Here is a 26,703-nt window from a genome sequence, read left to right on the forward strand (position 1 = left end):
GGTTATAAACAATGGTTTGATTAACTTTGGCTTAGTGCGATGTCTGAATGCAGGCTGCCCAAGTTGTGGTTCCTAAATCATGGTTTGAACATAGTGCGTGTTAACCATGGCTTGTATTAATTTTGGTTTGTGGTATTGTCTGAATGCAGAAATCTCAGTTTCTTCAATTGTACCACCCCTCTTAGCCAGCTACACACACAGAAGCAAGCAGAAAACCTAACTAGATCCAGCTGCACTTAGCTATAAATGGTACTCTAAGAACTCCTCTTCAGTCCTTCCCTTTACCTTCACTCTATGCTCTCCCTCTGCTAGGGATGACTCAGCAAACAGGAATGTGCTTCAAAGACTTCAGTTTCTCCTGAGGGGGGATGTAAAAGGCAGTGAAATAGCAAAAGAGAAAGGGGGAGGGCTGTAAAAATCTACTTTGTTCCAAACAGTGCAGCAGTGTAGGGGAAACACTGTAGCTGCTGGCTGAAAAAGGGGAAGGGGAAGGTGTACTATGATTAGCAAGAGAGAAAGTTGTACAGGAAGGCTGTAGCAAGGTTTTGTTTCAGAATCTTAAAATCCAGAAATTCCAGGAAGCACCTACACAGAAAAGGGGAAGGGGAATGAGGGGGATGGTCCCTATCGAAGAGCAAGGAGGAAGAGAGGGAGGCTTAGTCTACCATAAAATTCTCCTCCAAGTATCTCTCCCATTTATTGCCGTTTGACCAATAACAAGTTGGCTGTATATGCAGTGAAGCTTTGCCAGCAACCTGACAATGCAAGGGAGCTTGGGATGGCATCTGAGGATTCTGCTTAGAGGTCAGAAAAAAGGCAAGCAGCAAAGCTAACTGGAATTTAGGAACAAACTCTAGTCCGTTATGTACATCCAGTAGTCTACCCAGGGTTTGTGTCACAATCTGTGGTTTAAACAAACCACAGTTTATTGTCTGAATGCAGTCAGCATTTTAACTGTTCCCTGGTCCAGTCAGTGAGTTGCCTTAAGGACTTGCAAATGGAACAAGTAATAATACACAAAACCTCACAGAACAGTTTCTTTGCATTATCCCTTTGGTAAAAGTTGACCATTATCATTGATAATAACAGGAAGGTTTTCATCCTCCAACTGGAAGCAACGCTTTCCAGACAGAAGCCTCCCCATGCATATTTTTATCGTAACGTTGCATACTATGATTCTGTATTGCATTTTATCCGTTTGACTGTTCCTTCTGCAGGATCATGCAAAACTTAAACCTCACTTCCAATCACTTCTATGTAGGAGAAATGGTGATTGGCTTTGATTACCCATTTTTAGCACATGTAAGCACTGTGAATTAAAGAATGTTTGTTCCAAATTCCAGGATAATAAAACCATTTGCTAATCAGGTTTATAGGAACATACAGAATAGGTAGTCCTACATCAAGGGAAAGGAAGGACCATTTGCCACTTGCATAATGGAAAATTATGAACTAACCCCCCCATTACGGCACTTTGAAATTCTTTAAATTAAAAAGGTGTGTTGTTCTAAACCGACTTAGCACACTCATGGCTACCGTTAAATAAGACTAGATACTTGCGGTATTTTATTGCAGTCAATAAAAATGGTGTTGCCTTGAGGGTCATTTCTTCTCCCCCCCCCCCAGTAAATCTTTATGCCAAGGTCTGTTGTAGGCCTCTAGATGCCTTTCTGTGGCAAATTAATTACATTTTAAAAATGAGGTACAGAAAGATGGGCCCAGCATTCAAAAAAGATCAAAAGAAAAAGACCAGTTCTAGCACTGCCAGGTTATCACAAACAATCAAGAACCTTTATCTCCCTTGTTTTGCCAAGACGAATTAAATATAGTCCGCATTTTTGGCAAAGTTAAGACCTCAACCACCACAGTCTCTTTCGTGGCCGCAGAAATGAGTTATCGCCACAAGTACTGTGTTGCAACAGCAGCCAGAGAAAGTAATAAAAGAAAGGAGGAAGGCAAAACTATGCTATTTCCACTGTCGCCTTGTCCTGACAGCTTAGGCATAGGATGCGTCTCTGGCTGCCGAGTGCTAGAGCTCTTGGACTGTTTTTTGACACAGACGTCGTCAAGACAGCCATCACCACTGCCGGAGCCGCTGATGTCGTCACCTGTGCAAGAGAAAGTTCAAGTAAGCTGGTGGGTTTGCTTGTGCTGCAACATAAAGCCAGTAAAATGCTAATGTACGGGGATCAGTTGGCATATTGAACAGATTAATGCAGAGTTTCGGACATGAAGAGTCATTGTACGATTACTTCACCCTGCACTTTCCCCATGTCCTCTGTATTTATCAGACCACCCAAACATTCCTGAAAGTGGGTTCAGTGATGGGCCAAGTAGAGCAGAGGTCAACCCAAATTGCATTCTCAGCACACCAATATGGACATGTTCTCACAGAACTTGGCAGTCTCAAAACGACAGTCTCACCAAGGAACAACAGAAGAAGGAACAATAAGGTTAACTTATTAACATCATCCTCTAGTTTTGTACTTAAAATTACTGACACCATTTAACACCCCATCATGCTGGTCAAAGGCGTGTGCTTGCATGTATCAGTCCTGAACTATTATCACTATAGCCAGACTCCATGTCACAATTATCTCAGGGATAGAACGAATTTAGAGTCCCGTGGTGCCTTTAAGACCAATAAAGGTTTATTCAAGGCATGAGCTTTCGTGTGCAAGGCACACTCTCGCCACGGGACTCTAAATTTGTCCTACTGCTTCAGACCAACACGGCTGACTACCTGGATTTACCTTAGGGATGTCACTGGAAACAGCTTCTCCTTTAAGCTTTGTCTGTAATATCTGGGACTATTTACTATTGGAACCATTATCATAACTTGGATTTTGCACATGCCAGCAACATCTGGCTCTTAAAGACATGGTGGAGATTATCACAGTGATTAATTTTAAATATTATAGGTGGGGCAAGGATCATTTGCCCCAAGGAGGCTGTTTTCAAGTGGATCCCCATGTCAGGCATATCTAAGAATGCAAAAAGGGGGTTAAGATACTTTCAGTGTCAGCACCAATACAAATGCCTATTGCAACAACCAGGAGGTCAAATAGCACCAAAGAATCCATCAGAGCTCTTTCCCAGCCCTTCAACACTCCGTGAAGTAAAACTAGTACAGGGAGCCCTTTATTAGCTAGCATGGATGATAAGGCTGAGAGACAGCATCCTACCAAGCTAGCAGCCCCTGTCACCGCTGTATAGTCAAGAGGACAACAGCCACAGAAGGAGGAATTATCTAGTATGATAAAGTGGGAGGAGGTGGATAGTATTCCTGGTAAATTCCTACAGCTCTCCGTTTGCAAGACCTGAATAAGGCAATGATAGGACGTTTTAGAGGTCATTAATTCATAACTCTGCCATGAGCCGGAAGCGACTCGACAGCACAACACACACACACACAGATTCCTAGGGAGTTAGAAGCTGGACAGACACATTGTGTTCCCTGTATTAAGAGACAGACAAAGCAGGCTCATGCTTTAAAGATGCAGGGTTACAAATGCCAATGATTCTGGCCCACTAAAAAAGATCTCTGCCCATCTTGACTGTGCTTTGTTCTAGCGTGATAAAGCTTGAGGGACAGCAGATAGGGGCAACAATTTCATAGCCTACTTGCAGCTGCCTCTGGATATAACTAATGTATTTAAAGTAAACACAGGACAACAGAAGAAATTCTTAGAATGAACCCCTCTGTTGCTGCACAGAGTTCTATAGACCTCTTACTTCCAGCTGTCTAATAACATGTGTAAGCTTTGTAGTGCTAGACTGTTGTCCCTTCCTTGCAGTACACTTACTTGCATCCTGGAAATCCACATCATTTCCTTTGTAAGCATTGCGCAGGCGATTTGTCATGATCTTTAACTGCATGATTTGCTGCCGAATGGTCATATCTGGTTTGGTAATGTCTACTTCCACCTCCGGATTATTGATCTGATTGGCTAATCCATCACCCATCACATCTGGAAGATATCTGCAGGAAGATATCATGCAGGAAATAAGCTCTGGAATATCAAATACTGTAATTTGTTTAACATACTGCCTGTTCTGGTCAAAACATTACAATGTTGGCTTATTTCCACTTTCAGTATCTGGCAAAATAAGGTTCTGTTTATTTATTTTGCAAAATGTACTCATAGGGGCCACCAAGGTGGCTAAAAAATTTAAACTTGCATAATAAAATCACATCGTAATAACCATAAAAATAACCACAAATATCATTAAAACCATTAAAACCATACATAAAATATACAAAAAAATATAAAAAACAATTAAGATGATGTGGGCATTATATCTGTTATGAAACTCAGACATCATAGTTTAGGGCAGAAGTCGATTCGGGGGGGGGGAACGCGGGGGATCGCAGTTCCCCCGGGTGAGGTGCAGGGGGCGAGGCACACGACGAAGCCCCGCCCCCTTCTTCCAGCCTCATTCTGTTGCACGAGGAAGAAGCAGGAGGGTAAGTTGGCGTCCTCCCCCTCTGCCTGGCCGAGGCCACTCCACGTGGCCTCTGCAAGGACTCCCAGCCCCATCCAGGAGCTTCCCCGAGGTAGCTGTGTTAGTCTGTTGCTGCAAAATAGTCCAAGAGTTCAAATAGCACCTTCAAGACTAACAAATAGCACCTTTAAGACTAACCTTTAAGACTAAGACTAACTGAGTGGTGGGTGTGGCCTTATGACACACTTCTGGTGATGTCAGGGGGTGTGGCATATGCTAATGAGTTATGCTAATGAGTTCCCCTAGCTCTTTTTCTACGAAACGACCCCTGGTGTAGGGACTGCACATTAAACCACCCTCACCCCCATAATGGTTTGGTGTTAGTCCTACTACCAGCTTTGGGTAAAACTCAGCAGGGCTCTTTTTGTATCAGGAACTCCTTTGCATATTAGGTGACACACCCCTAATGTAGCCAATCCTCCAAGAACTTACAGTAGCTCCTGTAAGAAGAGCTCTGTAAGCACTTGGAGGATTGGCTACATTAGGGGTGTGTCGCCTAATATGCAAAGGAGTTCCTGCTACAAAAAGAGCCCCAAGCATTCTGATCCTGGTTCTCAGATGAAATTTAGGAGCACCTTTATGAAGACTTAGCAAGGATGAACTGCAATGCTGTATCATGGGTGGGAGAGAACTGACATGTATGGGTGGAGTGCCAGGTCCTGCAATCTTCCCCGTAAATCATGATTCAGTATAAGGTCTGAAGTGGTCCTAAGAAGCACAAAACTAGCTCCTTTCTTTTTATCCAGAGATATGAGTATATCTCTGGACATTTTCTAAATAATTAAAAGGGAGGGGGAAGAGAGTGTGAGTAATGAAGGAAGAAAATAGGATTCCAGGGACTTTATTGTGTTGGCTCTCCCTGAATGCCTTTTCTTTCCCACCCACCTCCACAATGGAATTTACCTTTATCAGCTCCAAAGCTTCATAAAGCTGGGACATGAGAGTACTTAGCATTGTAAATAAATTACCTTCACATTGTGACCACGTTCTCCATCCTTACCTGCCTCTGGTCATTCCATTCCAGCACTTGTCCTCATTCACAGAACCAGATATTTTATCGTTGCAAAGTGTGACTGGGAGAGAAACCCATAAGTCCCTTACATCCTTCAGTTTCCCTTTCACATCTGAAACCTGCCAGATGGAGGAGAATCAGGGCTCAAGAAGACATGTGGTTGTCACTGATGCATTTACATTCTTAACGCTTGCATGTTCAAATGTAAGGCATTTATCATTCCACTGAAAAGGCCGCTACTGTCATTCCTGCATGTACATGATGATATTTAAAGACAGACCACTTTGCAAAACTTATTGTCTGATACAGGAGAGATATCAACACCAAGTTTATGAAACTCCTTCCCTGAAAAACCAAGGCAGGTGGAGAACACAAATAGCACCAAGGATCCCTAGACCAGGAACACTGAACTGGGATAAGAAAAGAAGATGAGTTGGTAGCTGGATGGCTTAGGTTAGCCCAGTCTTGTCAGATCTCAGAAGCTCAGCAGTTCTTGGTTAGTACTTGGACGGGGGACCACCAAGGAAGACCACCAATTGCAAACCTCCTATGGGTTCACCATAAGTTGGCTGTGACCTGATGGTACTTTGTACCACCAAAGAAGACAACTGATGACAATTCCCCCCATCCAACAGCAGAACTTGCAAGTTTTAGCTTGGTAATCTTCTACTACCAAGTGAAGACTACCTGCTCACCCAGACTATGTATTGAATACTGGTTCATGTTTTGTTGTTTATGTTGCTGTTTTTATATACTGTTGTTTATCTTGAATACACTTAAATTACTTAATCTTACTGTGCTGTTTAATTTGCTTAACATTTTTAGTGCACTGCTGGTTTATCATTTTATATTTTTTTCTTTACTTTTGGCTTTGATGTTCTGTTTTTTCTTTTGATATTGGGTTAGATTTTTTTTAAATGTAGTTTCTGATGATATTGTTGTTACTTTTGGAGTAAGTTTTAATGATTATGTGATTGCACTGATCTATGATGCAAGCTGCTCCAAACTTTGGGCTGAGGGGGAGGATAGAAATTATTTTAATAAATAACTGCCATATGTGGTTGGTGCTGAGATATAGCTCTCACCCCTTCCTGGAAGAAAAAATGTCAGTGTTTTAAAGATTTTCTTTTAGGGGAATCAGTGAGATGTTTTCAAGTTATGTGATTATCACAGTGCATGATCGCTGCAGGCTATAAGACAATTCTGTCTTAAAAAGAGACATGGACCCAATATGTGAATGCCAGTCTGGTATTTTCAAACCATTAACAGCATCATCATCTAGTATTATAGGGTCATTAATTGGAAAAAGAATACCATGCACTTGGTTCTTAAAGCAGCAATCAATGTTCTCAGTAGACCCAAAAAGTACTCTAAAGCAACAGGAAATATGGGTTGTTCCAACCTAGAAACTTCTTTAAAACAGTAGAAAAATCCAAATGCTGTACTCACCAATTTCTCCAAACCTAGCACTGACGGTTTATCTTCACTAATGGATTTTACCCGCCTCCTCTTATCTTCAACATTGGCAGGCTTTGTGTTGAGTTTGGGGTTTCCACAACCTTGAAAAACCTGGAAAAGTGAAAACACAACCAGACATTTCTGAAGGTAATTCAACAAGTTTCTCCAGAAAGCCATGGGTATATGGTATTTCTCCTGTTAACCATATTCTTACTGACTCTACACTGATTTCTACACACATAATTTTTATACTCTGACAATCCACTTCTCAATTAAGGAAAGGCATGTAAGTTTTCTTAACTGAATGGTTGGACATAGGGCAGTGTGCCAAAGGAAATGGATTGGGGTAACCCTCACAAAAGCGGATGCACTTCCTATTAGGGTTACAAACACAAAAACGGGGGAAAATTCTACTTGTCTCTCTAATGCATATAACACCTACAATGCACCCTGGTCCATATAAACACCTTATACAGCAACAAAGGTAGCCAAAGACTGTTAATAATTGTACACAATATATTCTGCAATTTATTTTATGGGGAGATAAATGGATCCAGCTTCATCACAGCAGCTCCCCATTTATAGTTTATTACTGTGGTTATTACAAAGCAATTCTTCTAGGGATATAAAAACATGCAAGAACAATGAAAAATACCTTCTGGGAGGTATAGGTTTATTGATATCTCTGTGCTCTCTCTTTGTGTCTCTCCCAGAACTGATGTCTCTATTTCTGCACTGTTTTAACATTGTATTTTGTGCCTGCACAGTGCTGAGCTCTTTCTCTCCCTCTCCCTGCTGACCTATCAGTGACTGATCTACTTGCCAGCCAGTCCTTAATTCATTCTCCACCAGAACCTGTTATTTACAATTCTTAGGAGTCATGGGGAAAGCAGCTGGGCTTTTGGAGCACAGATTATTCTCTTGTTCAGACTCTGTCAGAGGGTGAGTGACACAGCTCCAAGAATGATGATGGAGCTAATTCCCCCCCAAAAATTGCAGTTGTGGGAATCTGCTGAAGTAGAGGGGGATGAGGAAAAGTCAGTTCAAACCCCCAAGAGCAGTTGAGTCTGGTCCTGTGGCAGAAAAGAAATAGGTTCCAACAAATGTTTACGAATAAAGAAGCATGTCTAGCAAGGAGTCCTCATTGGATAACATACCCAAACCATCTCTACCTCTCCAGTATTCAAGACAGAGGTAACCAGGGATGAATGCTTCCCAGTCCTTTGTAGCAGGAATTATTTGGACAGTCACATTGTTGCTTTGCCTTGGATGGGTGACAGAAAGAGGGTGCTGGCCAAATGAACACAGAGATAATTTATACTCCTGGCTGCAAAAAACCCTCCATTTTACCTTTGCTGTTATAGATTCTTTGTTCTCTTGCATGTTAGAAATGGCTTCTGCAATCTTGGTGTGAATTGTACCAATGACTGTTTCTACATTAGATGGTCCATCAAAGCGCTCAGCAACCAGTAGCAATGAATCTAGGGGAGTGAACAACCAACAGCCTGTTTGAGAATATGCCACGTAACAACAGCCAGTAAATACAGCCAGACTAGACATTAGATTTTTCATTTTCATTTATTTACTTACTTTGTGTATACCCCACCTTTCTCCCAATGACGACTAGGGAGGGGCACAAACTAGCTCATGAACTAAAGTTCGAGACAAATTTTGGCCGGTTCATGGTTTGTGAACTGAAGTTTGTGGCAGGTCAACTGGCACGAACTTTCCTCAAACTTTCAAGTGGTTTGTTGCAGTTTTTGAATGAATACATTCCCAGACAGATTGTCTCCACTCAATCAAAATGTTTACCAAACTTTGAAGCAACAGGGGGGAGAGACTGTAGAGGAGCAGGCAGCAGAGTGAGGTTCCCTGTGCATTTGGTGTGTGTGGCTTGCAGGGGGTCCGTTCTATACATTTTTGAACCTGCATCTGACATTTTCCCCAAAAGCACTTTCCTGGGAGGCATCTTCTTTGGGGTGAGATAACTTGGACCCACCCCTAAGTCGAATCTGCACATAACTTGGAGGCCATGTAGAGGAGCATCAGGGGGAGGTCCCCTGTAAGTTTGATGTCTCTAGCTTGCACGGGATCCATTCTATATACTCCTGAACCTGCGCCTGTCATTTCCCCAGAAAGTACTTTCCCAGGGACACCTTCTTTTTTGGGGTGTGTGTGTGTGTAACTTAGACCCCCTAAATCCAATCCTCACCAAACTTGGAGGGTAGGTAGAGGAGAGTGAGACTGGAGAGTCTGGTGTATCTAGCATGCTGGGGGGCAGTTCTACCATGTTATGAACCTCATGAACTGAACCAGTTAGTTTCGTGCCTAAAATTTCATGATGGTTCATGGCTCACAAAGTGGGCACGCCATGAACCATGAACAGAAACGAACCACATATTCCCACTTCATGCCCATTCCTAAAGAGGACCCCAAATGGCTTGTGTCATTCTTCTCGCCTCCATTTTACCTTCATAACAGTGAAGTGGGTTAGGCTGAAAGCATGTAACTGACTCAAGGTCTACAAACAAGCTTCCAAGGTGAAGGGGGGATTTAAATCTGGGGTTTCCCAGATCCTACCCTGACACGCTAACAACTACATCACACTGGCTTTTATATACCACACTAGATATATTTATGTATTAATTTATTTTGGACATTTATATGCCATCTTTCCAATTTAGTAATTGCTCAAAGCGACTCACAGTTGACAATGTACAATAATTGTAAAGCAATAAAATCCAAATTAAAAGCAATCCCCCCTCACACCTATAACTGGATCTAGTCTAACATTTTCAAAGGTGGAAGGGTTTCTACCCATAGAGCATGATTTTACTGCCTGGCAGCTCAAAATGCCCAGTTTGGATGAGGCAGGAAAACTGTGCTTTGTGAGTGAAAACTGCACCCATAGCAATGCTAATCTGAATTCAAGGCTATATGTTTTTGTCTGTCTCACAGGAGGAATAAGTGCTGTCAAATATCTACTTCCTCAGCAAAAGAGGTTGTAATGGTGAAGGGACTTTTATAGCTCTTAAATATTAAATCTATTTAGACGTAAAATCCAAAATGGACCATGTGGAGTTTAGTTTATAAGAAGAAGACATATCCTTCTCCATATTCTTCTGATCACAGCACAGCACAGCACATACGGCAGAGAAATACTTTTAAAAATGTATTCTTTTTCTATGGCTGCTATGCAGACAATTCCTATTCTCAATACACAACTCTGTACAAAATGTTTTCATACAAGAATTCTCCTACACATACATGGATGTGCCAGCCCCAGGTGTCCAAGGATCAGGAGACAGCCTACATAATTATGCCACTGTAACAACAATCACAAAATGGAATACACATATCAAATATCTTTTTTTGGATTTTTGCCAGCAGGGAACTTTTATAAACTTTACAAAGCCACAAGGCAAAAAATCTGAAAACAGAGACTGCAGTGATTTCAGCCAAACAACCTTTCTAACAGTGCCTGTTGCCATGAGACTGACAAGGTAATTATGGGAAATTAGCAAAACTAGATTTATCTTCCTTTCTTCAGTAATCCCAGCAATTGTATTTACTTTGTTGATGAGTCCTTGCTCTGCTATTATTGTCTAAATGCAAAAAAGCCCCAGAATTCTTGGGAGAAAAAGGAAACGTTGCTACTGAATTGCGACTAATTTAATTCAGAGGCCTCACGGGGAAAGCTGACATTTAACCCAAAACAAGAATCTGCTGTGAATTTTCAAATGCTTGTCCTATGGGCATCCCACCTTCTCTCACCAAGGCTACATATGCCAGAGTCTTAAGCCATGCTGGTGCTCCCTTTCCTCCCTTTCCACGCAGGTGTGGCTGAGGGATCACTGAAGGCTATGCATTCTCCACAACATAATGCTCAGGGTTGGCCTGGGCATCTCCCAGAAGAGAAGGATTTTCCAGGACCACTCCTAAGCAATGTTCCCTCTAAGCTCTGGAGTCTTGTGAGCAAAAATTCTCCTTTGTGAGCGACTGGCATTAAAGTTGTGAGCGATGGATCTGGCTACTGCATAGATTAGTTTGCTCTGGAGCCACCCTTCCTGAGCTAAGACAAAAATGTGTGAGCCGGAGGCTTAAAAACTGTGAGCTAGCTCACACTAACTCAGCTTAGAGGGAACACTGCTCCTAAGCACCCCGTCAAGGAACATGAGTAGCTACGATGCAGGTGTGCTTGGAGAGTGATAGACTATAAAGCAGTAGGCAGCACTAAAGCATTTAATAATTACTTTCCCCCCTAGAAATATTATGAACTGTTAAAGAACACTGTAGGGTGAATTTTCAAAAAGGAATGAGTACCACTTCAAAGCACACATGTTGATTGTCTTTAGAGCGTAGCGCGGGGAGATTGTGAATGCATTCAGTAAATGCTGTGATAGTACTTGGCTCTTCAGACTCTTCTCTCTTGATCTTCTCTTACCTATCAGGTTCCTCCATTCTGGGTCCAGGTCTGCTTGGTTGGCCAGGCAGCCCTTCAAGACGTTGCGGCAGTAGCTGTTGCATGACTTGACATTTGACATGCCCTGGCAGTGTGAACAGTACACCAGCTTCATAATGGCTCGAGTACAATACAGGCTGAGAGGGACCTTTAAAAACATACATATTGTTACTGCAGCAGTTTAAAAACTATGCTGTATAACATAAAAAGAGGACCACGAAAAGTAACCAACACACTAAATATAATATAAAAGTGTGTATGCTCACATTGTCTATGCAAACATACACAGAAATATACATGAAGTATACTGATTATAAATAATTTCAAACTACATGCACAACAGTACAACCGTATTGCAAAATTATGCAGAGAAACGCAACTTTAGCTACACTCTGATGAGAAAGGCTGGACTCCAACTTCAAAATGTTGGCTTGGGTTTCAGACTTCATGAATCGAGTCAAGTGCAACAACAGTGAAGATGGAAGTGGTGTTCAGCCTACAGCTTCATAAGCATTAGGTACTTTAACCTGGCATTTCGTTTATCCTGTGGCACTGGTTCTACTTACCAGACTGGCAGTTTAGGTACCTTGCATTTCACTCCTGACTCCACAACAGCAAATTGGGTTTCTTACCGCTTTAGTTTGAGAATGTTAAGATCTTTTTAGTCTTAAGACATTTATTTACTTTACCAGATAAAACGAGCCGAGGACCTGCAAGGATTTGCAGGGAGGGGGATATAATTTTCTCCTCCCATGCTAGTTCTTCTTTCCCTTCCTTAAAAGTGCCCATAGCCTGTCCCCTTTTCCTGCTTCCTTCTCTCCTCCCATCCACCAGCCAGCCTGCCCTCATCTTCAGCTTTCCCTCCTTCCCTCCCCCCTGGGAAAATTCTGCACAGTGTTGGCTGCCACATCAAGCCCAGTTGCACAACTGGGAACCTGCAAAGACTTGTGGGGGGCACCTCACTTTCACCTATACCCCTTTCTCCACAGAATTTCTGTTTTCCCTTCTCCTGGCAACTCCCATGTTCTCACCTTTATTTACTTTTATCATTCCCACCTACTAACCAACCAACGTTTTATCTGCCCCCATCTCCAGCTATATTGATTTATTATTTGTTGTCTTCATTTATACCGCACCTACCATGACAATGTGGACCCAAAGCAGCCAACATCATTCTACTCTCCTCCATTTTATCCTCACAACAACCCTGTGAGGTAAGTTATGCTGAGAAAGTGTAACTGACCCAAGATGACCTAGTGAGCTTCCATGGCAGAGTGGGGATTTGAACCTGGGTCACCCAGACCCTAGTCCAAAGTTTTAACCACTGAACCACCCTGGCTTTCGTGGGTTGGCTGCAGCTAGTAGCTGAGCATGAGGGAGTCATGCAAGCCACCCAGTGGTTGTTGCCAGGCCTGGCCCTGTGAGTCCCCTAGCAAATGCCGCTATAGACATTTGTTCCTTAAAGCTATATGTGCTGCTTCTATCCTTTTTTGGCGGTAGGGATAACCAGCCATTTTTTTAAATTTCAGATTTTTGTGCAAACCTGAGGTTTTTCTAGGGATGCCAGCCTCCAGGTGATACCTGGGGATCCCCCGGGATTACAGCTCATCTCGACTATAGAGATCAGTTCCCCTGGAGAAAAGGGATGCTTTGGAGGGTGGATTCTATGGCACTGTACCTCACTGAGATCCCTGTCCTCCCCAGGTTCCATCCCCAAATCTCCAAGAGTTTCCCAACCTGGATCTGGCAACCTCACGCCCCCCCATTCCCTGCTGGTGGCCAGGGGGGGATCTGGCAACCCTAAGTTTTTCCTCATGTCTGTTCCAGTGTTCCCTCTAAGCTGAGTTAGTGTGAGCTAGTTCACGGTTTGTTAGCCTCCGGCTCACACATTTTTGTCTTCGCTCAGGAAGGATGGCTCCAGGGCAAACTAATTTATGCAGTAGCCAAATCGCTCAGTCACAGCCAGTAGATTGCAAAGTAGAATTTTTGCTCACAAGACTCCACAGCTTAGAGGGAGCATTGGTCTGTTCATGACTCCAGTCTCTGGATTTAAGTATCCACAGAGTTTGCGACACCGAGAACTAGGTATATAGACAACTGGGAACCTGCTAGGACCTGCAGGAGGCATCTAATTTCCTCCTCCCCTACTATTTCCTCTTCCCTTTCCTGAAAGCCCCCCCATACCCTCTCTCCTTTCCCTGCTTCCTTCTTGGGATTCCGACTTCCAGGTGGGGCCTGAAGATCTCCTGGAATCACAACAGATCTACCGACAGCTGATCACCCTTTGGGTTGCCAGCTCCAGATTGGGAAATTCCTGGAGATTTGGGGGTAGAGCCTTTGGAGGGCAAGTTTTGGGGAGGGAATCAACCATAGCAGGGTATAATGCCATAGGTCCACCCTCCAAAGCAGCCATTTTCTTCAAGGGAACATATCTCTGTCATCTGGCGATCAATTTCAATTCCAGATGATCTCCAGCCCCCACCTGGAGGTTGGCAAGCCTAGTTCCCCTAGTTCCCGGTGCTCCTGTCATCATTTTTTAGTTTTTAGCCTCCCCCCTTGTATGTTTTTTTTTAGAGTTCATAATTTTCTGCAAACCTGGGGAGCTTTCCAGGTTTGTAGAAAGATCTGTTTTGCCTGTTCACAGCTCTGGTCATCAGATTTAAGTATCCTCAGATTTCAGTATTAGTATATAGATTATGGAAGAGAAAAGATAAACAGAAGGCTGGATCCTATGAGCACATCATCTCTCCCCTCCCTTTTCCACATCAGGCCTTTGTGGGCCTTGACAAAGTATTGCCAGGGGTCAGAGGATCCCTCCAGATTAAAAGCTAACATGGGGAGCTGCAGTGATGGAGAACTGGGTAAAACAGCCACTCCTTCAGTCAGACTCTGCTGGCAGAACAGGAAGGATGACTGCAATAAGAACAGGTGGCACAAATGAAACCTTGTTTAAAAACTGATATTCTTAGAACTGAAGACTCCCTAGTTCCAAAGATACTCACCTTTTAAAATCTGAACGCTTAATTAAAAAAACCCCCACACATACTACACACGCACAAATATTGAACTGCAACTCATGTAAGATTTCCACGTGCGGAGGGACTATGACTCAATGGTAGAACATCTGCTTGGCATGCAGAAGGTCCCAAGTTCAATCCCTGACATCTCCAAGTAAGGATCAGGTCATAGGTGATGTGAAAGACCTCAAGCTGAGAACCTAGAGAGATGCTGCCAGTCTGAGTCGACACTGATGGACCAATGGTCTGATTCAGTATAAAGCAACTTCATGTGTTCAACAGTCTTTGTGTTAGGTTAGTCACTTCCCCCATTGTATGTGTGTGTGGCCTTAGGTAGGAATTGTATCAAATGTATAATGTCAGGGCTATTTTTAGGCAGGAACGCACAAAAACAGAGTTCCGGCTGGCTTCCATGTTGGCCACACCCAGCAGGAACTCATTAGCATAATAGGCCCCACTCAACAGCAGAAACTCATTAGGATTGGCTACAATTAGGGGTGTGTGGCTTAACATGCAAAAAGCCCTGGGGCTTGACAACAAACAAGGTAAAGAGAATAAGAAGCAATAGGTGAGTGTGGCTGGATGACCACACTTCTGGTAACATGGGGGTGTGGCCTAATATGCAAATGAGCTGTGCTGTCAGGGTGTGGCCTAATATGCTAATGAGTTCCTGCTGGGCTTTTTCTACAAAAAAGCCCTGTATAATGTAAACTGCTCAGAGCCCTTAGGGGGTGAGCGGTATATAAATTGAAGGAAATAAATAAATAAATAAATAAATACATGGAAGCAAGAAATAATTCCATGCTTACTTTAAGTAAAAGGGATTGTATCCCCAGTATCTCTTCCACGAGCACAAGACATAACACAAGGTATTTCTTCTGATACAATTTACAAAGCAAATTAAAACAGAACCATGTAAGCCATCTGCTGTAAATTCCATTGCTCCATATGCACATAGTTATTTTGATAAAAATTACATTAAAGTAGTTCATGTTGCTGCAACTGTTGCAGTTATGGCTTGCACAAGCAGTTTGTACATTTTCCTTTCCACTCACACATTGCTGAATCCAACCCAATAATAAATACTATGAAACATGGGTGGAGTAGTAGCGGCACTTTTTCAGAAGCTACAGTCCTAGTAATTGGCTATTTGGTGGGCAAGGCACTGCAGTGCACGGTTCTGAATCAAGCCCTCCACCCTTTGTCATGAACAGACAGTTACCAGGATGTCAGCACTGAAAACAGACTCAATGTGTACCACCTTGGCTGCTGGACTGAAGATGGGACTGCATGCAAGGCATTTAGTTATCCACTTAGTTACCATCCAGCTTGGGATATGTACACAAAAGCCCACTTGTGCCCCTAGTTGGATTGGGGAGTATGCATCTAATGCATGGGATTCAATTCCACCTAGAAGACATCAGTACCCTTTAGTTATCACTGGGTGGCGCTTTAGTCCTGTCAAACAACACCAAGGTAATGAAAAGATGTTCGTTTTCAAGAACAAAACCAATCAACCAAACAAAACTACACACCCCAAATCCCATCCGTTTCATTATTATACTAAAACAGCAAGGCCCATTAAAAGTGTTATTTAACATGCAAGATTTTCATTTAACTCCCAGGGCTTGACTAAACATTACTATAATGTCAAGGGAGGCTAACAAACTAGAATATTAATGCTTTAAAAGGCGGAAAGCATTGCAGAGGCAGACTGTTCAGTTGACAAATACTATTTATAAAGCATTAGGAGAGGCTTTCTCTGCAACTAGCCAGTCGCTGTGCATTGGCACTGTACCCAGTTTGTCCTAATGGAGGAGGAAAAAAACACATGGGTAATTTTTGTTGTTGTTTGTTCTTATTCAAAGAGGCCTTTAAATGCACATGACAAGCACAAGATGAACACTGGAACTTCCTGTGGTATGAGGCCACTGAACAAACAGGGCCCATTAAAAGGAACTTCATTGTATCACTCTAACATCGATAAGAAACTGCTAGGAGAGATCACCTAGAGATTTGTAGGGCAGTGCAACCAAAATGCAAATGAAACCCCATTCTATTTCTCCTTAACAGCTGAGCTGGGTGGATCTGTAGAAGCCCTGAACATGGAGAAAGTGATGGGGATGAGGGCCAATAAACTGAACCTCAATCCAGACAAGACTGAGGTGCTGCTGCCGGTTAATGTCAGGGTGGCTCGAGGATTGAGGAATCAGCCTGCCTTGGACAGGGCTGCACTCTCCCTGAAAGAACAGCTTCATAGCTTAGAGATCCTCTTGGATCCTGATTAAAGGCTCTAATATTGCCTGTGGCATTCAGCACATTCTTCAGCTTCAGCTATTCCTCAAAAAGCATGGTCATCAGAGCTCTGATCATATCCAGATTAGATTACTGTAATGTACTTTATGCAGGGCTGTCTTTTGTCTAGGAAGTTCCATTGGTCTGAAATGTGGCAGCCAGGCTATTTATCAGGGGCCAGACACTGGGACGGTATCATCCCTGGTGCTGAAAGATCAGTACTGGTGGTGGCTAGCTACTCATCTGTTTCCAGGTACAGTTCTTACCTTTAAGGCCCCTAAAGGCTTGAGTCCAGACCATCTCCTCTCATACTATCCAGCCTGCCAGTTCAAATCCTCTTCCAAGCCCTGAAGTAAGGCAGGTGGCAACCAGTGATGGGGTGTTTTCAGTGGTGGCACCTTACCCTTGAAGCTCAATTGGCACCTACCTTACTCTACTTTAGGTGCCAAGCTAAAGCTTTCTTTTTATCCAAGCTGTTAACTGAGGGTTGCTGAGGGTTTTGTTTTTTTTTTAAAAAAGCTGTCTGCTTCTGGTCTCAGGTCTAGGCTTTAAAAAAAAGGTATTTACAAAATTTATATCCTGCCTTTCTGCCCTCACAAGGGCCACCAAGGTGGCTAACAATTTAAAACATACATGATAAGATCACATTTTAAAACCATTAAAATCAATCCCCCAACACAAATCATTAAAACAAATTAAAACAGAGTTAAAATATGTACAAAGACATACAAACAGTCATTAAAACATTGGTCAGGAAGGAGGAATCACTGAAACAACAGCAAAAAAAAAAAAAAAACCCCGCCTCACCTACTGGCAGGAGATGGCAACAGAAGGGGACAGATGGATTTCCGTGGGGAGGGAGTTCCAGAGCTTTGGTGCCACCACTGAGAAGTCCTCCCCAGGCTGCCACCTGCCTAACTCCATGAGGCAGAGGGACACTGGAAGCAGGGCCTCCAAAGATGGCTGTAGTGGTTAGGAGGGTTCATAAGGGAGTAGGTGTGGCCTGCTTCCTTTGTAGGCATATATTTTGTTTTAACATTGATAATTCTTATGCTGTTGTTTTTATGGTTTCAATCTATTGTGCTTACTTTATTAGCTGCCTTCAGCAGGTCTCTGAAGAAGTGACATACACATTTTAAAAAATAAATACCCCCCCCATCAGTTTAGGAGGTGACATACACAGGGGCCCTAAGCACAAGAGAGCTAAGCACCCCTATGTTCAATTGTGTCCGATAGCTTGGATCAGGGAGCATCTGGCTCTTGTCAAAGGATCCAAGCAAGTTCACCTTTGTCAAAAACCAGGCACTCTTCAGTTAGCCAGACTGAAGAAAGACTCTGAACTCAACAGGCTTAGAAAAATGCAGCTCTACTGAGGGCAGTATTAAAATTCTGCCACTAACTCAGCAAGCAGGCTGCAAGAAAGCAGAAAAAAAAATAACATCAGACTTTGGAGGATAGAATTTGAGCACTGAAATATATATGATACACACACAATCCTAAATAATCTCTCTATATGAATGGAGAATAGCACGCCGTGTATAATAAAACTGGTAGCGGGAAACCACTTGCCTCATTTTAGTTTGTATGACAGAATTCCTGTGCTTTTCTCTCATGCCTGTCAAGTGCTTATTTATGGTTAGTTTTGAAGTGCTTGGAACTGCCATGTTAACATTCTGCATGTTGACATTTTCCAGTCACAGTTTCACTCCTGAGAGCGATTCCTACGGAAATATTAAAAAGAAAGACTCTGTCTTTGTAGCACCTTAAAGACATTACTTACTTTATTTTAAGGGCATGAGCTTTCATGGATCACAGTCCACTTCAACAGATGCTTTCCCCCTCCAGATGTCTGATGAAGTGACCCGTAGTTCTGAAAATGAAAGCTCCTGCTCTTCAAATAAAATAAGTTATGTGTATAGGTGCTAGAAAGGCTACGTTTTCCTGCTTTTAACAAACAATCTTAAATGAACATGGCTCTGAATCAGAATTTCCTATGGAAATAATGAGCGAATGTGTTCCAAACATGATATTTTACCAACCCATGAACACTAGAAGGCTGATGGTGAAGTCATTCAACTTACAATACATTTACACATGGTGATCCAGAGAAAGGTTCACTCACAGAATTGACACTATGATTGGAAAACAAACCAAACAAACTGTATTGCCCTGGCCAACAACATTTATATCTCTGGTAAGTCAATAGCCTTTGTATGGGGCAACACTGGATATTTTTTCGTCTTGTTGCTGTTCTTCAGTCACACAGTTGAGTCCGACTCTTCGTGACCCCATGGACCACATCACGCCAGGCCCTCCTGTCTTCTGTACTGCTCCAGTTTGCTTAATTTCATGTTTGTTGCATCGATTTTTCATCTTACGAGCCACCTATACACTTATTACTTTGTAGGGAGCTAAGCCATTCTGATTGGACAATTGTAGTGAACAGATGTGGGAAACGTTAAATGGAATATTCCAATGAACAGGAGATACTGGGATATTTATCAATTTATTAATATATTTGTACCCTGCCTTTCTTCTTGGCTCAAGGTGGCTTAGTGTTATCAAGGCTGGATCAGTGCTATGCTATGATACGAGTGTGTGTGTACATACACATACACATTTTGTCTCAGCATCCCTTAATGTTGCTCTTAATTATAAAAATGATGACGAATGCATAAAATTATCTCCATATTCTTCATTAATATTGAAGTGAGACTATATTGCAACTTTTGATGTTTGAAAACTGATGACTTGGCACCTCATCCAAAGCAATTACTTCAATAGTACTGCACTTGAGAGACCTTTCTTCCATTATACATGGGTGTATGAGGATCCTATTAGGGAGGGGTTAGGATACTCCAGGCATTAGTTCATCAAGGCAATTGTCCTTCACTCCAGCCCACTAGTGATTTTCTATGTGCTGGCACATTTTTTAGACTTGACTTTGTTCTCAAACATCTAGAAAATATTACGCCCCAAAGAAGAAGTATGCTTTCAACTATTTATAAAGTTTAAATAGATATCTCCTATTACAGGGACACACTCACACAGGAAATTGTAACAGCTAGACCTTCTGATCACAATGTGGGGCAGAATCCAGCCATTAACCATTTCATTGTTTCCCCCAGGTAAAATAAAGTGACTGCACAGAACTTCACTGTTGAAATTAATGGAACTTTAAAGTGCTAAGTTTTGGCCAGATCATACTCATGATTTGTAGCGATTTTCACTTTTGTGGCAGCTGGAAATCCACTTTGGTCCAAAAAGTTGCTTCCAAAAATGTGCTCCCATCCCATTAGATCTGAAAATGCTGCTGACCTTTTCATTCAAAGCACTGACAAGTCCAATTTCTGCGCCTAATTAAAAACTGATGAAAAGTTACATGGGTGTGGAAGAAGAAGGCAGTCTCTAAAACTATAATGTGCAATAATCAGTTGATCAATAATCAGATTAAAGTCTGCCATTCACGGGTGGTTGATCATAAGGGCAGAGGGACTGTAGCCAAAGTGAGTGCCCACATAATTTGTTCATCTTTAAATAATCTGGTGCAGCATCAGGATTGTACATGACAACAATTGATTTCGCCAAGTTCCATCAGTCCTATTCTGGTGATGGCATCTGCTGAGATACCTTGCTGCACTCCTGTCAATGCCATTTTTATTAAGACAAGAATTTCATTAATATCAGTTCATTCTAGGTCAAATCTCCAGGATTGTGAAGTCTTTATTAATGTCATTCGACAACTCAGTGAAGAGAATTAACAATGCAATCTTTATGCAGACAGAGATCCCATAAAGTTTCTTCTTTAAGGAATCACTCAGCAGCAGTCGCTGCAGGGATAAAACTTGGCGTTTGGGCACCTCTCACTGAGATGTGTTCTTGCATGCTTTCATTGAGCAGGTGCGGAGGAATGCTCTGCCAGACACCTGAGATCTGTCTTTACCTTTTAATTGAAGGGAATTAAAGAGGCACTTTCCAAGGGTCATATTAGGGAGGGGTTAGGGTTAAGGACCTGTTCAGACTTGCCTACATTTTTTTGTGAAAATGCTGATGAGAAATAGACATGTAATCCCTTTAGAATAAATAAGTAATTCACAGAAGAAACAGATCATGGCAAATGCAATACGCTGTGTTTTCAAGGTATGTTTCGTTGTTTTTGTACCAAAGTATTCTCATTAAGATGTCAACTAGAGGCTTGTTGCTCTCCTCAAATATATATGTCCTCCTCCCCTTCTTGAATAACTGGAGAGTAGCTGCATGAAGTCTAACTTGGGCACCAGATTCAGCATCTGCACTATTTCCCACCATAAAAGGGAATATTTATATTACAGTCACACCCCTTTTGAAGGTTAGATGGAGGTTCAGCACCATGATAACTGGTACAGATTAGAGAGATGTGATCTGCTCCTGAGAATTCTTTACTATCTTGGTTGACTATAAAAGCAAGAAATATTTAATGAAAGACATATATACTCTACCTGACAAAGGTAGCTGAGTTTCTGTCTACCTCCTTGTATTTTATATCTTTAATCTTTCACCCCACATCATCCCACTTCCAATTCTGAACTGGCTCACTGGGGACCTTAACAGTGATACATCCGCTCTCGGATTCTACTCAGGGCCAATTGTTGCCAGAGGTGCTGCCTTTTACTATTGGGTAGCCCCATAGCAGGGGCACCCCACTTCTAACCTGATCCAGAGACCCACAAAATTCAGGCCAAGGAAGGCACTCTTGGTTCTGAAACACAGAGCTAGCCACAGCTCTGCAAAAGGGGTCTCCATTCTCAGGTGACAGGCAACCTCAGAGCAAGCCTCCAGTCTTCCCCCTCCACCCAGCAGAGATTATGCTTATGGAATAACAATGAGTTCTAGCAGGTAAAGTATCTACATTTCTAAAGTCTATTTAATTCTTTGTCTGAATACTTATCTTTCCTACTCTGTCCATCAAGATACCGGAATAAACATTCAAATTATTAACGATCTTCCCTGACGGGACATCTCCCACCTTTTGTTTACCCTGGCCAGGACCATTAGTGCTCAGATAATCCATTTAACTAGCCACCCAGCACCTGGCTTCTATTGTTAAATCCAGACCCTGCCTCTCTGGAAGCTCATTGGTCACATCTAGGCCTTGCCCCTCCTGATGCCACACACCCCTGGGACTCATCATTGGTCCAGGAAATCTTTTGTTCTCACCTGAGACCAGCCCCCAGGACCAGGCATTGGTCTGCATTGTCTTCCATAGGGTATATCCCAGTGTAACCATGGCCTCAGACTGTGTGTTCTCTGCCATAACCCAAAATGGCAGGCCACCCCACAATCCATGGACCTCTGCACATCTGAACAGGTTGTATCACCCCTCTATAAGCTACCTTTATAAGCCATCAATCACCTCTGCTTCCTTATAGTTCTATATTGTATGTCTGTGAATGTTGGGTGTTATTGAGTGAAGTGTGTCAGTAAACTATCATTATTATTAAGGAAGTTTGCCTCAGTCTTTCATTGGGAACCTCGGAAACAGTGCCATCCTCCGTAAACATAGACGGAAGAATCCCGATAATAATAACTGTACTGGTTGTTTCCTTTAAGGAGCAATTCGGCTAACCCATGTGCTCTCTCATATACTGCACAACCATGAAAAGGCATACCTGAAATATACAGGACCTCCCTAATCACATACCTGCAGCATATCTGCACGTGTAACCCATTATAATGATGGTTATTTCACAAATTCTAATATTAAATACACTAAAAATGATGATGAAACACCTTAAAGGGCTTACTGACATTGTCTTGGATCCAGGGTATACGTTTCCACATGCCCAAGGCTTCCCACCCATGGAGCACAACTGACCTGCCTCCCCCATCCTGTGGCAGCCCAAAATGTCCCCTAAAATTCTGTTGTTGGATAGGGTTGCCAACCACCAGAGAGCACCTGGAGATCTCCCACTCTTACCATTCATCACCAGGCAACTCAGATCGGTTGACCTGGAGAAAATGGCTGCTTTGTTTCCTCCATTGCCTAAACTCTAACTTCCCCAAGCTCCATCCCCCAAATCTCCAGGAATTCCCCAACTCAGAACTGGCAACCCTAGTTCTTGGGGGACAGGAGATTCCCAGGCAGTGTTCCAGGAACAGTACCAAGGGGCATTTTGGGCTGCTGCAGGAGGTGGGGAAATCCAAGAGTTAAAATCCTTGTGTTTATGGATCCAACCCACCACCAGGAACATTGTGAAGATGAAGCTGACCAAGGGTTTCAGCCAAAATACTGGGTGAGCATTCTTAAGATAGTATATTTCTTCTGAGGAGGTTACCTCTAAGCTCAGGAACCTGAACTGAAATTCACCAAGGCTTTTTTTTTTTGGACATGGAAGTGACCAACCATGGTCAGGATGTACAGACAACATGGCTCAAAAGCAATCTTTGAGATGATCTAAAGGAGGGCTTGACTGAACCAAAGACAGGCATTTTGAACAAGGCAAAGTCAAATGTTAATTGCGATCTTAGAAAAGTTCTCAGCATCCTTGCTGTACAGTCAAGCCAGGGAAGTAATGAATTAATGGTCTGTGAGGACAAAGGCTTGAAGAGTACCCCAAGCAGGATGAGTGGGGATGCCATCTTAATATATCTGGAAGTTGATTTCAAAGACTAATACAATAGAACAGACACCCTCCTCCCGGGCAGTGCCTTGTTTACTATAAATACTGACACTTCAAGAAGGCTGTCACCAACCATTACTTCAAGAAGGCTGTCACTATGCTGGCATAGCTCCAAGATATGGTAGTGGAGCAGCCCTGCACCGTAGATGGGTGCTGGCAAGACAGAACAACACTGGCACAGCTCCCTGCACTGGCAGGGAAAGGGGTGGACCCCGAAGCATGGCAGAGTTAGTTGGCTCCCTAAGCCACCCCAGCCTAGGAACCCCCCCCCCCCAAACCAGCGGACAGTTATACCATCAAAAACCACAGTGTAGCCTATAGGTGCCCATACAACGGAAAGTGCCAAGTACTCTGCCCACAAGCCCTGACAGTGTACAGGATGCCACAACCAATCACCCCCTTCCCAGCAGCAACCAAACCTCCTCTCATGCACTCAGTCATCCCCCCAGCACTAGATGGACCTCAGCCAGGATGCCCCATAGTTCAGTAGGGTGCATGGCATGGATCTCTGTCTCAGAGGTCTCTGCCATGCACACTTAGATGGCACAGCACTGCACTTCAGCGGTGGAATGACACACAGCGGGTACTCAGCACCACTGAAAGAGCACTTAGAACTGACATGCAGGTGGAGAGCAAACGTCATGCTCTGTGGCTGATATGTCTCATTTCAGAACCCTAATAGGTGCCCCATCTCTGGATGCTCATCCCAAGGGCTGACTATGAACTGACAGGTGAGCAGAGGTGGGAATCCAGCTGTCCTGGCCCGGGAGTTCACATCTGCCTCCCCCATTCCCTTGTCACAAGCCTGGGCACCACCCCGACAATGCTGGCTCCCATGGTTAAGACCACTAGTGGGGGCACTATGGGGGTGATCTGAGCCAAGCTCAGCTACCACCATGTCCTATGTTGTGCAATGGGGCACACTCAGGGGTCATTTCGTAGAAAAAGAGCTAGGGGAACTCATTAGCATAACTCATTAGCATATGCCACACCTCCTGACATCACTGGAAGTGTGTCATAAGGCCACACCCCCTGACACCACCGGAAATGTGTCATAAGGCCACACACCCCGCTCCCAACGGTCCTGGCCGCCACCACCGTCCTTGCAGCTCCACTGCCGAGCCCGGCGGTGGACCTGCAAGGCCGGCGGGAGTGCAAGGAAGCCCCGCTTCCGGCCCTCCCTGGCCCCAGGCAGGCAGGGGTGGGGAGAGGCAGGGAGGAAGCAACTTACCTTCCCTCTTCTCCTGCCTCCTCCTGGCTGAATGAGGGCCGGAAGCGGGGCGGCCGGAAGCAGGGGGCAGGGCTTCGTCATGTGCCCCGCCCCCCAGTACCTCACCCGGGGGAACTGAGTTCCCCCGCATTCCCCCCCGAAATGACCTCTGGGCACACTCCCAGGGAAGTGTACTTGGGAGTCATGCCTGTGGCTAGGGGGCAGGGACACTGGCAGCCCATACTGGGCTGTTAGCACACTCCTTTCCCAGGATGCTCTTTCCCCACAGGCGATTTGGGGTACCTGGCAGCAGCTCCACAGTACTCTGTGGATTAGCTGCCCCAGCAACCATGAGACACATTGCTTTGCAGGATCAGAGCCTGATGCAACAGCAAAAGCAGGTGGAACGGCGGCATTTGCAGAGCACTTCCTCACACGATCAGTAAGTGTCATTGGGATGGCTACAGCATGCACCTCAGGAGGGTTCCCTGGTAAATGGCCCACCCTGGGGGTGGAACGACAGACCCTGAAGAGGCCCCACAGGCACGGCTGTGGCCTATGTAGGGCTTGTGCTGCCAGCCATCACTGTGCATGTTTCTGTTTAGCGTCTGTGCAGGTGGTGATTCAACAGGGACATCTGATAGCATGACCAGTGCAGTTCTTGCCACACTGCTCAGTCACTGGTTCTAGCCTCGGGCAGCCTTCTGAACTTCCCATGTAGAGACTGAACCAGGAATCTTGGCCGGCCTATCCCAGTGCCTTTCCACTGAGCCATGCTTGCCTGTGCAACGGTTGCTGCCTGGCCCCATGTGGCTGCTGGTGATGTCAGGGCTGCAGTGGAGTGCTCAGTACCTGTTGCCATGCCTCCTTTGAACCCACCCTCTTGGCCCAGGGGTTAAGATACTGGTCTTGGGTGTGAGGGCTGTGGGTTCATGCCTGGCCTCTGTCTTTGTGTTGCTATTGTCCCCTGCACAATGTGTATGACGCATGGAGCAGCAATGCTGCTTTTGGGTTTGCTGCTGGCCACCACTACAGAGGCCCCTTAGAACTGCACTGCCCATGCACTTCCACGTTACATCTGACATGGTTGCAGAAATCTGCCTTTCACAGCACTCTATAGCAAAAGGGACCAGTGCTCCAAGATTTACTATCTGACAGGTCATCATTAGCCCCTTCCCGTTTAAGCTGCCAGATCCTTCACCAAGGAGAGGTGCACTTGGAGACAGCAACAAAGCAAGAATGTATCCTAAAACTTTGTATTTGAGAGGCCATTTGTTTTTCTCATCCCCACCCTTACCTTCACAGTGTGTATTACCCAAATCAGTTACATCGAACTGAAAGTCAGGTTAGGGAGGTGTGCCATTCAGTAACAAAAAACAGCATTCCGATTTTTAAAAGTTTGCACGCTTCTTTCCCCTTTTTATACGCAATTATTTAGCTCTCCGAGAAAGGCGGCATGAACTGGCCTATGAAGTGGCTGTTCTGCGACTGAGAACAATCATTATTTGACTGGAAGGTACCAAATAGGCACAGAGTAGAATGAGGTAATGGAATCCTGAAGGGGCACTGGACTGTGTCCGTTCACACTGTGGGTTAGGGATGCCATTTTAGCATGTTCCCTAACATTAAAAACCCCTTCACGTCTAAAACTAGAACTTCAGCGGGAGAGAGACAGAATCTACCTCTGCTGTACTAGTTTCCTGCTAGTTTGCAATGTAAAAATGCTCTGGGGGTAAAACATAATATATTAGAGCCTTCTCCAAGGACCTTTGTACATAAAGCAGCATTAGAAAATGGCATTCCTCATCTGTGAACTCAAGTGGTATAATCCATTCTATTCCCTCTACTACCCCATTCTGCTGACTGTGCAGAAAAGGCCTGGGCTAAATGTGATGCTGGCAAGGCAAACTTGCATGAGTGTGCATGGACCAAACATCTTGTTCAGCCTGGGCTCCTGCCCATCCGAACTATATAAGCTTAGTTAGGAGGACAACAGTGCAACACCCACATGGGCTATGGGTAGGGCTGCCTGCTCAGGGTTGGGAAATACCTGGAGGGTGGGGTTTGGGGCATAATGCCATGGA

The 26,703-nt window shown here is 43.9% G+C and overlaps 1 protein-coding gene across 1 annotated transcript in view; it reads right to left on the minus strand.

Moving 5' to 3' along the window:
- Nucleotides 1-1,473: 1,473 nt before the first annotated feature.
- GPC1 (glypican 1) overlaps nucleotides 1,474-26,703 on the minus strand; it is a 143,232-nt gene continuing 118,002 nt past the window's right edge. Inside the window, exons 4-9 of the mRNA XM_015416059.1 lie at nucleotides 11,421-11,586; nucleotides 8,327-8,457; nucleotides 6,968-7,087; nucleotides 5,507-5,637; nucleotides 3,807-3,982; nucleotides 1,474-2,108 (exon numbers count right to left, since the gene is read on the minus strand). Of these exons, the coding sequence (XP_015271545.1) occupies nucleotides 1,894-2,108; nucleotides 3,807-3,982; nucleotides 5,507-5,637; nucleotides 6,968-7,087; nucleotides 8,327-8,457; nucleotides 11,421-11,586 (939 nt within the window). The 3' untranslated portion in view covers nucleotides 1,474-1,893. The remainder of the gene's footprint in view (nucleotides 2,109-3,806; nucleotides 3,983-5,506; nucleotides 5,638-6,967; nucleotides 7,088-8,326; nucleotides 8,458-11,420; nucleotides 11,587-26,703) is intronic.

The sequence above is a fragment of the Gekko japonicus genome, unplaced genomic scaffold (assembly GCF_001447785.1).
Source record: "Gekko japonicus isolate JY-2015 unplaced genomic scaffold, Gekko_japonicus_V1.1 scaffold300, whole genome shotgun sequence".
Classification (NCBI taxonomy): Eukaryota; Metazoa; Chordata; class Lepidosauria; order Squamata; family Gekkonidae; genus Gekko; species Gekko japonicus.